This window comes from Opisthocomus hoazin, chromosome 3, assembly GCF_030867145.1.
Source record: "Opisthocomus hoazin isolate bOpiHoa1 chromosome 3, bOpiHoa1.hap1, whole genome shotgun sequence".
Lineage (NCBI taxonomy): Eukaryota > Metazoa > Chordata > Aves > Opisthocomiformes > Opisthocomidae > Opisthocomus > Opisthocomus hoazin.
This window is the reverse complement of record NC_134416.1, coordinates 34,373,547-34,386,549: the sequence shown is the minus strand read 5'-3', so window position 1 is coordinate 34,386,549 and position 13,003 is coordinate 34,373,547. Positions and strand designations below refer to the sequence as shown.

General features: G+C 43.0%; 1 protein-coding gene across 7 annotated transcripts in view; it reads right to left on the bottom strand.

Moving 5' to 3' along the window:
• Nucleotides 1–13,003, bottom strand: part of ZNF704 (zinc finger protein 704) — a 115,445-nt gene that overhangs the window by 30,741 nt on the left and 71,701 nt on the right. For all 7 annotated transcript variants that reach the window (XM_075415958.1, XM_075415959.1, XM_075415957.1 and 4 more), the window contains exons 3-5: nt 9,554–9,657; nt 5,237–5,469; nt 1,696–1,796 (exon numbers count right to left, since the gene is read on the bottom strand). In XM_075415958.1, coding sequence (XP_075272073.1) covers nt 1,696–1,796; nt 5,237–5,469; nt 9,554–9,657 — 438 coding nt within the window. The remainder of the gene's footprint in view (nt 1–1,695; nt 1,797–5,236; nt 5,470–9,553; nt 9,658–13,003) is intronic.

The following is a 13,003-nucleotide window of genomic DNA, read 5'->3' as shown; positions in this document are numbered from 1 at the left end:
TTCAGAAATGACAGAGCAGCCACAGAAGGACAGGTAAAGATAACAAACACGGGCAAGATACACTTCACTAATGTTATGGCAAACAATATGTAATCTTATCATAGGTTACTTAATTAAACCAAATATAGTTATGGCTGCGGTTCACCGTAACGTTCCTTGGCGTAACAGAAGGAGCTGTTAGAAAACAGTCTCACCATGCAACTCACTCAGACGCAGGTAGAGAAAGGACACGTATGGGCTGGCTTGCCAGCGCAGGACTTTCTGGTCCTACACTCCAGAAGTAGACTTGCTGACAGAGGAGATGTTAAACTGCCCCTGTATCCCTGGCACTATCTGTGTGTCTGAGTGCAAGTGTTAGGACCGAAGCACCCCAGTCAAAGCAGTAGTTCCCAGTAAGCTACACATTATCTTAAAGTCCAAAACAAACCACTATGTTAGCATGTTCATAATCCACAGGCTATACAGATGTAACTCACAGCTCATACATGCGTATTTTCTCCTGAATCTTCTATATGGGAAATATGAGAGCCCTAAGTGTCCTCCTGCCTGCATGTCCATATCAGGGCTGAACACTGAGCCTCTCCTTTTCCACGCATGCACCCCAAAACCAGCCCCTAGCCAGTTCCTCGGCCTGCTTGCCTGTGTACCTCTACCTGTGGTCCTCATCACCTTGCTAAATAGAACTCATTGAGAGAGCATGGGTTCAGCAGGTTTGAAAGGCTCTACCAGGAGTACTGTCTGTCAGACCGCAGCCAGTCACTCACCAAAACTCCTCTCTCCAGCACAGTTACAAACTCTGAATTCCAGGGAAGTTCTGCTGTGTACTTCTCCCTTTCCCATGCCACGGAAAGGATGTTCCCATAACTTACAGGACAAAGCAGCATTCGTAACTGCATTTTAAGAGAGATTTTCTCTGTTTCTGATGGCCTCACTCTTCAAAGCCTAAGCCCAACAGCAATTACTATGACCTTTGCAAGACTCTCCTGAGTTCCATACCAGACTGCTTCCTCATGGTCACTTTAATTTTTAAGCACTTGGTGACAACAGACTTACACAACAGAGCTATATTTCCATGTACGTAACAGGTGAAGACCACGAGTCCCCAATGTAACTACATGTGAGACAGCTAGGTCTCTCCACGAATTGCACAGGAGATTTCAGTTGCAAACTAAAGCTCTGAAACAAGCTTGTGTCATACAAGACTCGTTCACTGTTGCTTCTAGTCCAAGTAATATACACATGGAATTGCAGCTCAGTTTCTTTTTCTTGGGGAATGGGGGGTGGTGGTGTGTGAGTTAATTTGACTCAGAACTAGCACAAACACATCATCTGATGTAAAACAAAGCCAGAAAGTATTTATGCAAGACCCTGAAACCTGCTGGCTTTTGCACAGCATCAGCCTGGACATGAAGATGCGGACAGCACATATGAAGTACATGCCACTGAGCTGCGCTGCCATTAGGGAAGTGCAGCGTGACCTAGAGCTGTATTTGACCCTCTAGTAAAGTCCAAAAAAGTTCAGGAAAGAAAGTGCCTCGCTGTTGGAATATGTTCCTGTTCACATCAATGCACCACTCCACAATTTCCTCCGAAATCTAGGGAGCCAAGGACAGGCCAGTTCACCTCCTCGGCCAAGTGCGACTCCTCCCCTTCTCTACGAAATCCTTTAGCCTTCTGACGAGACTGCTCTCTTACCCAAGGTGAATGGTCCGTATGTGTTTCTGAATCCCTGCAGCTGTGCTCAGTACCTTCCCACAGTTCTTCCACAGGCATTTGAACATCACCTTCATGGAGTTCTGGAAATTATGAGTAAAGCAACATTAGTTGCATGGAAGATAGAAAGAAAACCAAACCACCCAAACCAGACATACAGTTACAAACCACTGCGAAGCTTCAGAGCCTCTAACTCCAAATTTGTAATGATGCAAGTGTCTCTGTCAACAGTGTCACCCTACTGAACTCAACAGAATCCCAGCAAGAAGCCACAGGAGCAGCTTGTGCCAAAACTTTACCTCTCTCCACTCTCTGGCATGGCTTTTCCATTTGCCAGTTCCAGTTTCTGTCTCCCCACTAAAGGAGACAGACGACATAAAACCTTTCTACATTTCTGTGAAGCCTTTCAAAGAATAAATGATGAGGACTTCTCACTTAATGCAAGTTATCTTCTTAAATTAACATCTTTCTAAAGCATGAATATTTCTGCTCATGAATTTTGCAACACGCAAAAAATATTGTGCCAGAAAACTGCAGCTTCTGCAATGACAATATTCACCCATGACCTGGCAAAACCTGCTTTTATTTCATTCAGAAGCTGCTGTGACCCCTATTTGGACAAGAGAATGAGAATCCATCTGTCTGTGTTCAACATTTTTAAAAGAATACGTGCATAATCTCATTTTAATATTCTTGTTATATTCTTTAATATAACTTCATTAGCATAAACTGAGTTACCATTGATTTAGAGCACAGCCAACAGGGTTATAACCAGGCCAACCTTCAATATTTTGAAGACTCTGGAGAAAATGAGTCTTAATTTAAAGCACAGTATGTGGTAACAAACAACACAGATGTTGCAGAACTGTACAGACTTTTTTAAAAGCTAATGTTATCCCAAAATGAAACCCACTTCATAAATTTTAAATTAAAAAAATCTAAATAATCTGTACTTCTCAAAAATAATTTTCTCTACTATTACAGAACACATCATTAAAGAAAACATGAGGAAGAGCTTCAAAATATTGTTATTATTATCCTATAATTTTAGTTACATCTAAGATTAAATGAATGTATTCGTACAAAGCTCAATGAAAGAAAAAAAAGGGGGGAACAAGCACATCCTTAGAGTTAAGTACATGCTTCGCTGTGTCTTGAACAGAAGCTGAATGGTGCTTTCTTCAGTTTGGACCCTTTGGAACTGCAGGCCAGTAGATGTTAAGTTTCAGCATTTGCTAGAATGACGATGATTAGAATATAATTTAAAAAAATCTGAGCTGATGGGCTTTTTAAAATACAAGTTGATTATAGCAGCATGTTCTCACAGTTACTTGTCCAACATCTCCTGTTTGAAAGCATGCATGCTAAGGGCTTTAAGATCTGAGGTACCTGATCATACTGTTTGTATGAAAACTCCCTCTATAATTTTTGCTCTGATAATATACTACCATTCAAATAGTTACAGAACTCTTTTTTCCTAAAATTAAATGTAATTTAGATAGCAATTCTGATAGACACATTTCTTACTTTTATAATATAATACTAAATACTATCATCAGCTCAAAACCCCACAACCAACCACAGCAACAAGATGAAAACTAAGCTTATCATTTACATCCTAGGAATTCTGATATGCCATCATGAACACCATATGCATCTTTACGAACACAGAATGGTTTAACATCGATCTCCAGTTTGATGGTAAAACCAATCACCTAACGCCACTGAGTTTTTAACTTTATCATCAGTGCTAGGACTCTGCAAAAACCCGTGCCTTTTAACGTAACCAAATGAAACCTCACTCCGTAGAAATACAGAATATACACCATGCTTCCATTTCTGACTAGTCAAAAAATTACCTAATCAGGCTTAATGTTTTATTTAAGAAAATAATGGAACATAAATGGTTTGGTGAAGAATAACTACATTAGTGGAAACTTTTAAGCAAGCAACTTTCTTAATGGGAAGTGGTTGCTAACATGACATTTCCCAAACATGAAATGGAAGAAACTTTAATGAGTAAAAATAAGGTTACCGATCGCTCTATTTCCAGGTTTACTCCCTCTGATTTCTGCAGCCCTGAAGAAGATATAACCCGAACATTTTTATTTCAGCTTCTAAAGCTGCAAAGCTGTATTCAAAGTACTATGCTGGGACCAGAATCAAAAAAACTGCAGGAAACGCAGTTCATTTATAAAGCCAAATTTGGCAGGTAATGTTATTATTTATCTACGCTAAACATTTGCCAAACAGAGCAAAATCCACGTGAACCAGAACAGATAGTGTAATAGATCTGTGGTGGGTTCATAAGTAGAAATATTCAAAGACAACTCAGATAACAATAAAGATGGCAGCTGCAAACCCATCTGTCTGATCACAGCTGAGCAGTAGAAGCGGTGCTAATCAGCTGAACTTCAACTGACAAGTAAAAGGCAAACCAGCACACTTCTGCATTCCTGTTCCACACCCTCCAAAATCATCTCTGTCTTTAGTTGAACAGTCAGCTTTAACTTCTAATTTATTATAAGAAAGGTGTCCTCCAAAATCTATTTTTTCCTTTTTAGCAAGAAGCACAAACATTTTGCATCCCTCTCCCACAAACAAGGACAGAACAGTGTGGGTTGGCTAACAAGCAGCTTCTGGAGCAAAATGATAAATCTGCACAGGTTTAAACAATCATTAAAACTTCTTCCTGCTGGTGATGAAGCAATTAACTGTCTTAGACTGAGCCAGAAACAAAGTCACTAATAAGAATCAATTCTCTGTTATTTCTCCTCCTTACAAAAAGCCCTTATTCGTCTTGCTATGTAAAATCTGTCCTGTTGCGTTGGGAGGGAAGGAAACTTGGACTAGTGCCATCTCTTTGTTTTCTTTTTCTTCACGAGGAGCTTGCTTGCTAGCGTATCGTTGCTTTTTGGGGGTTAGTTTTGGACTTTTTTTTTTACACTGTGTTTTATTTAGTCTGCTCTTGCACTCCTACTGAGGATAAATTTGGCCACTGCTAATACTGTATCAAAAGCCATCAGATTTGATCTCTCTCTCCTCTTTTCACTCCATATGTTTGCGCAGAGAAAGCTTCACAGTATTAAGGTATCTGACATGCTGTCAGACAAACAGCACTTTCAGGGAACAAGAAGTATTAAGGCCATATCCAGTTTTTGCGATGACATGTAAAGACTGCCTGTTGCATCCTGCACACAAAGAATTTGCCAAAGTAGGACAGAAATCCCTTGAATGGCCAGAGGCAACACCTTCTGGAAATCACTCTAGTGTTTTCTGAGCAGGAGGCTCTGTAGAACCTCACCATCTGCCAGCAAATACGTGGTGCTGATGGCAGCATGTGTGTGCAGTAAGTGAACAGGTTGAACGAGACGCAGTGACCAGGCTAAGTACCAACGTCAACTGCATGCCAAGGAGGGATACACATACAGAGCTCTTTGTGTGACCTGTTCCTTTCTCACAGCAAAATAAGTCTACCAACATCCTATCTGCCCATGGGTATGGAATTTAACGTGAGGCTAACCTTCCTCTTCCTAGGAATGGGTTCATCAAACAGAAGATTGCTTGTTTCAGCTTCATCAATACCATCATCTGGCTGGGAAGGTGTCCGAAAAGCTTTGAAGCTATCAGCTGACAGAGGTGGAGATGGGGTGGATGGGTTGGACTGGTCACTGGGAGCGTTCCAGCTCCAGTACCCACTGCTGCTGGTACTAGAAGGCACAAATCCTCCTTCTTTCCAAGATCCATTTAGGGATTCTGTCAAGAACAACAACAGCCATCATTACAACAATAGCATATGCCAGGGCTAAGCTGCTCTTTCATCTCAGGCTTAGATGCCATGTCGGTAACCAACTGTATGTTCAATGAAGGAAAGTGAAAGCATTGGACTTAGAGAGGACAACCAAATCCATCCCACTGCACACAAACTATATATTCCACACTTGATTTTTCAGGTGTTTTTAAAAAACAACTATTTTTCTAAAAAGAAATGCTGGGTTTGGAAAAATAACCTGTTCTGCAGCATAAACCGCAATAAGCAATCCAATATTGCATGCACGATTCAGGGAAAACATTGAAATATATCCTCAACTTTCAACAGGAACACACGACTGTGGTGGGGTGTCAGAGCAAGCTCCAAGCCACCACACAGACAACAGGAGGTCCCCTTGGAAGGGGACGAACATGCTGAGCCCCAGACGCTAACTAGATCTGCAGAAACATGATTGTCATCCCAGTACTAAAACATCAAAGAAAACCATACTTCTACTCTAACTGCCTTCTCACAATCCCCAGTGTACACACCTCCGCCTAATCTGAATCTCCAGCTGAGGTGGTACGTATCCTTGGAAGGATACCTCTTTTTCTTCATACACGTGTATCGTTAGGCACCTGGTTTCACAAGTGGGACGCATAGATGCTGGACCACCTCCACACCTCCTTTGTGGAGGAACCCCCTCCTCACTGCAGTGGTTCCCGACACGAGGTTGTAAGCAGATGCTTGGACTAACAGGTTACTCTACAACACGGTGGGTGGGAGTAACAGCACTGCTTCCACAGTCTGAGGCACAGCTTGAGCCATGTGCTGAGGTCCACAGGCATTACACATTGGCGTGTCACTCTTCCCAATCCCCAAAGTGCTTCTGGCAGAAGAACGTGTATGCCATCAGCTCAGCAAAGGTACGGCCCGAGCATGTCCAGCAGTGCAACTATGGGCAGCTCTGCCTGGAGCTTCAGGTTCTCACAAGGCTTGGGCACGTGTCCAGGGACAGTTTAGGTGCAGTTTCTCCCTAACTCAGGCACTGGAAGCTTTTCCCAATGACACCGTAGGTGCCTGTATATTGTGCAATACCCGACTTTGGACTTGGCAAGCAAGTAACATCTTATCTGTTCGTGAAATGTTCTGTAAGTGTGAGACAGGAGTCTTTTCAAGCCAGCGCCTGCATTTAAGAGTTTTGCAGAAGTCACTCCTTCATTCCTTCTCAATTTCTTACAGATACTTTTAACTAGGAACATCAGCAACGCTATACTATCTACCACCTGCTACCAAAACCTTATCCCAAAACCAAAGGATTTCTTTTTTCCTCTTGATTCAGTTAATTTTGGATGAAACCCTAAATCAGTAACATCAGCTGCTCACAAAACAGAATACAGTGCTCCATCATGTCAGCACACGCACAAAGATATCCCCGCGCGTAGGCTGCAGCCAAGTCCCCGCACTTACTGATCAAGGCCACAGAGTACAAATGGGATCCACCCTCTGTCCTCCCCACCCCCAATTCCTCTTTGGAAAAGGACATACACATTTCTGGTAGCTAATAAGTTAACGTATGAAAACATCATGTTTTGGTTCATGATTACAGCCTTCATGGGACTGTAACGGAGGTGGTTTTTGCTTCTTTTAAGTATTTATACTTCAGTCTTGTGCCAAAGCCAAGAATTACATCTGGTATCAACTTGTGACCTTAGCGTAGCTTAAAATTTCCATTTCTTCAGAAAAACAAAGGAAACGGCAGTCTTTCAACTACTACTTTCTGACACTTTTATGGTGGTACTTTATGTTCTCAGGGTTTACAGTTTCTCCTCACCTGGCTGAGAAAGAGATGTAAATCAAGAACATATTTAAAGTAGTACGGAAAAGACTGAACGAGGCTGACAACAGGGAAAAAACAAACATTGGTTCTCATTAATACTAATAAATCTGTCAATGTAAAGAAGTTTAAAGTATAAATAAATGAAACTTACTCTTCTTTTGGGGCTCTTTTCACATTGCTGGAGTTGCGTGAAAGAGAACCAGACCAAATATTACTCAGCTGCAGGGAAACAAGGGCCAAACTCTGATCCAGTTTACAAGGGTGATCATCCCCAGTAATTCCAGCACAGATCAGACTTTAATACTAGTGGTAATGTTATTTAATTTACTTCTAGGCAAAATTCCATTTGTTTAAACAAATGTTCCTTTAATTACACTGCTACTTGCTGCCCTTCTTTGGAAAAGGATTAGAAATATTTCATCATTAGTACATTTGTAGCTCGTATTACTAAGATCAAAGCCTAGCCTTGCAACACCAATTGAGCTTTAAATTATCAAATCTTTACACTTTTATTGAAGGCTTAAGTATGCCTTCAGTCAGGCAAAACTAAGATATTCAGGGAGAAGGTGCCCAACAACAGGTTCAAAATCTTGTCTGTGACTACGGAAAACACATGAATTACTTTTTCAGGCTTGTCTTCCCTGATTCTGGGAAACAAGCAGACAAGCTATGTGAAGAAATATCAAAGAGCACTCAGGCTGCACGAAGAAATATCAAAGGCAGTTAACAGCTACCTATTAGCAATTCAAAAGGGCTTGTTTGGAAGATCTTTCCAACCGACAGCTGCTAGCTGGTGTGCACCGCTGGTCCTGACGGCCGTCATCTGCTCCGACTGTCTGAGGTGGGAGATACTGCCTTGCCCCATGCAGGAGCAGCTCCCTGTGCGCAGGGGTGCAGCGTGGGACACGCGCGTGCCTCAGGCACTCCCGATCCCTGCCTGCCACATCAGCACAGGTCCACCTTCTTCTGCGGTTTTGGCTGTGAGCTGGAGCAGCTGGAGAGCAGGTCTGGCTTTTCCCCCTCTGATGCCCTTCCCTGGGGGCTGGCAACCTCCAGCCCTGAGGTGGGACAGTCACCGGGGATGTCACCGCCAGAGGTTTCCCAGGGCTCCTCAGAGCAGTGATACTCCATAAACACTTCTGGTTTTAACATTTCGTAAGCGTGTGGAAAGCACACAGGCAAGAGCCATGGCTGTTCACAGATAGACTTCCAGCTAAATGGATAAAATTTATGTTTTCTGGAAAGAAATGAAAAATCCCACACTATTTGTTCAACAGTCTTGAAAGCTGGGACACTCCTCATGGTACAGATTCAAGTACAACACCATTCAGTGGAATGCCCCTGCTTCCATGAAGAACTGCAAATATTATTTTCCTATTCATTTGTAATCAGTTAGCATTCCTCAAACTACTCCAATTATTTACTATAGAAGGGCATTTAGTATCAATTTAACAGTTAGGAGTAAGAAAAGCCAGTCATACAAACAATGCTGAGACATCCTAACACATGTGTCCTAATTTAAATTAGTCCTTAAAATATAACAATTCAAAAAAATTATTGTAACTCCAGTCAAGCTTGCATAGATTAATTATATTTCATTAGCAACCTCATTCTTACCACTAACTTTTTAGATTTCTTTTTATATGTGTGTCTTCTGCTCTACCATAAACGGAGTAGTCTTTAAAGGGATTATGGATTTGATGGTAGACCATCAGAGAGTTACAAAGGGCACAGGAACAACTGAGGGTGTGATTCTGCATCAGCAGAAACAGACCTGTCGCCGTGCAGACCGCTCGAGCACAGCCTCTCAGCTGAGGGCCGAGATCTACAAGTGCTTTGCCTCATCGTAGTGTTGAGTAAAATCTGATTCGATTTCCATGGGATGGGGGCAAGAACAACTGCTGTCATGTTTATCACATATGTGCAAAGGCAAATAAAGCTGTCTGGAAAACTAGCGTTCCAGTGAGGCCGGCAGCCCTTCCACAGCCCCCATCTCCCATTTCATAAACTGGAGCCATGGTTATGGAAAAGGTTTCTTCTCATTTCTGTCAATGCCGCACCAAAAGCCTTGACTATGTCAGAGCAAAGCTCACTCAGTATGATCCCCAGCACGCAGGGGCCACTGCCAGAAGACAGCCACTCACCCTTTGTCCTCCACCATGGCCACAACTCCTGGAAACAAGCCCCAGGCACACGGCCCCCGCACCCCTCCCGGCAGCCCCTGCCCTGGCGCTGCCCCGAAGGCTTACCGGTGGGTCGGACAGGAGGGCTGCGGACCAAAGGGCTGGTGGACAAGCTGGTGAGTACCATGGCTGCTGTTACTTTATCCATGTCCAGTTCTTCTGACGATTTTCTGAAACACAGTGAATGAGAGGCAGAAAACACATCAGCAAATACTTCACTTTTTTAGTTGGGTTTGGTTTTTTGGTGGGGTTTTTTGTTTGTGTTTTTTTGTTTGTTTTTTTTTTTTTTAAATACAACCTGAGCGTACCAAGTGGCTACTTTAAGCAAACGAGCTCACCATACATACAAAAAGCAGTGGGAAAAGAGAATACGTCTTTGTACAAAACTGTCAGGATTATTGTGACCCTCCTTTAGTTTGACCTTGTTCCCTTTTTTCAGAATTTCAGCTATTCATATCCTTAAAGCTAACTGTCTGTTTAAGGTGTTTTTTTCTTAGATGAAGACACAGAGACACAAAACCAGGTAAGATTACCAGTAACATTAATAACATACACCACTCTCTGTAGGGTGAGGAAGAACTACCAACCAGAACTGAGGGACATAATTTTTCCTTTGTTGCTTCCACTTAACACTATTAACCTTCCTGTACTCTCTCCCAAAGACTGATCCTAAATTTTTTCCTATAATCAGTAAACTGGCAGAAAACCAGCGCTGGGTGGGGGGTGTGTGTCAGTTGTCTGCAGGTGTGATGGGCACCCAAGCCAGTGGGGAAAAAAAAATACAATCAGGAGAGAGGCAGAGCAGAGGGCATGGGGAAGCGACAACAAGGGAGAGGAGGGCAGCCGGCTTTCCAGGGCAGGGAGGAGAGGATCTGGAGACAACGGACGCCTCCAGAAGCCAGGCTTCAGTGACCCACTGCTCAAGGAGCAATGTTTTTTCTATAGACAACGGAGAATTTTAGTTGGCTGGAACAATGTAGATACCATCACTTTTTGTCCCCAGAAGTAACTTTTCCTGACAGGTTATCAGTATAATGTACTATTTCTGCAGAGTGAACATACCAAAACAAAACTACTAAACCCAGTTTAGCAGACTTTAGCTTTCCGTCCTTGTGGGAGAGTGGAACCACAGCAGGCAGCTTCTTGTAAACATTTGCTTTCAAACATACAATTGATCATCAAAGACCATCTTCTCATTTACTAGAGATGAAGTTAAATTTGTTCTTACAAAAGGACACATATTTCCCCCTCTGTTCTGCATTGCGGGGTTTCTAGAATTTCCTCTGTGCCTTGCCAGGAGCTCTACTTAGCCACCAGGTTGAGTCTTCATTAAAAGCCCAATATAAGAAGTGTTCAGCTATCTGATGTCTTCCACTACTGTTGATCAGGAAGTCATCAAATCACCATGCTGCTTGCAGTCCCCTTCCCAGAATCCCATTTCACCCATCAGGTTAAAAGCTCATTAACTGGAAACCACGCTACAGTCAAAGCCTCTTGATATCTTAGTGAGCAAACCTCAAACTTGTCCATGAAACAGTTCACAGCTGCTTTCTGGCTGATGCAAAGACCCACGCAGATGCCGCTGAACACTCTCCCATGCTGCACAACAGCTTAGATCTCATGACTGGCTTTTGCAACACATCAGCGCCTGGAACTGAAACGCTGATGATGGTTCCTGCTGCATTCTGATTATATCCTCAGAAACCCTCCTTTCCTTCAGCCAAGGTTTTTGCAAAGAGCACAGCAGCCACATGGTCATCACCGAGTACTGGGAAGGTCTTGGGTATCTGCTATGATCAACTAGTACCTAAATCCATCACTCATCAGGTCCTCTGGCTGGCAGAGGAGTATGTCACTCAGAACGCCAAATTCCTCCGGGCCCAGAAGACCTTTCCTCAGGGATGACGTGGAGATGCTACATGTTCTGGAGACCAACCCTGCCAGATGATTTTCCAATTACCTAATAACCCAGTATGAAAATCCGCTCTCTGAGAGGCATTCACCTGGTCTGTCGTCCACTCCTGCAAGACCACACCGATTACCTCTACTCCTTTATCCAGCTGTGGATGACCCACTAATATTTGCAACTTCTGAAGCACATGAGGACAAAATGACCGCAGACTCCTGAGGCGGTGGAGAAGCTGATCCCTAGTGTTTGCAACCAGCCTCCCAACAAGCCTGTTCTGTGTGCGTGGCAACAGGACTAATGCGCTCCTGTCCAGGCCTCTGCAGAATTGCAAAATCACACTACAGAACTTGTTGCAAGCGTTTGCCAAGTTGGTGTCAAGATGTCAGAGTCTAGACTCAGAGCTAATCCCAAAGTTCCTCCAAATAGTCTGTAATTTTAACAACTTCTAGCTCGTCTGTATTGGCGGGTTTTTTTGCCCTCTACAGTGACTTTGACTACTGCTCTGAAAACTAACCTTTGTTCCAAATAATATTGTCAATAATGCCCCAAAACTGTCAGCATTGGCATCCATGCCTAAGGTGAAAGTTTCCATAGGTAGGCAAAGGACAGGAATGGTCACGAGACCTTCCTATGTCTAGACATCATAAACCACACTCTTGCAATTACTGAAATGCTTTGTCCTACCTGACCCAATTTAACAGGTTTTCAATATGGAAAGCTCAAACGAACAAAACTCTGAACTTTTACACTGCCCATTTTGAACCACAGTCATTTTTACTACTTACTGTCCCTCAGCTGCATCCAGCAAACAAGGAATGCTCTGCTCGTACTTCCCAGCCACAAGAAGTTTAGCAGCTACGAGTGTTGGCTTATGTTAACTCTGCTCCCAAAGACATTTTTACAGTTTGGCTCATGCACGTAAACACACATATTTCATATATCACTCAGCCAGCACCGCTGCAGCAACAGCAGCCTTCGGGAGAGAGGCAAAGCACAAAACCGAAGACAGGAACCAATTCAGCCATCTGCATTTCGTCAGCATCACAAGTGAGTCAATGTCTTAAGACTGCGCTAGTCTTTTCCAGCTATCTCGGCTGGAAAGTTGAACCCACACACAGCTGTTTAACAGTATCTGCACTCAGAGGGGAGAATAACTTGTTTGTTACACAACAATTGTTCACAAACCATTATTCCACCATTGCTAACGTGATTTTCTGCAGACGGAAGTTATAACCTCTGATGTTGCTTATACTGTTATTAGGTGTAATGAAACCTAAATCAGTTGTAAGATCATCTACTACATCAGCTAGGAAGATTTCTTCTTTCCGCTAATCCCGCATTCCAGTCTCCAAATGCCATCTCCCAGCTTCTGGACAGATATATTTGTGTCAGTCCAGTCTGTATTTGAGATCAAGCAATTTGGATCCTTCATTTCCAAGTTTTTGTAAATCCAAACACATGCCAATAGCTGAATTATAATGAACCAGCTGAGACATACGCAGCAAAAGCTAGAGGACCTTGGGGACGGATCTTTTACCACCACCTCATGTCTCTTGGCTTCATGCCTCCCTGCTTCCTCAGCAGGGAGAACGGTGTCACTTGATCCC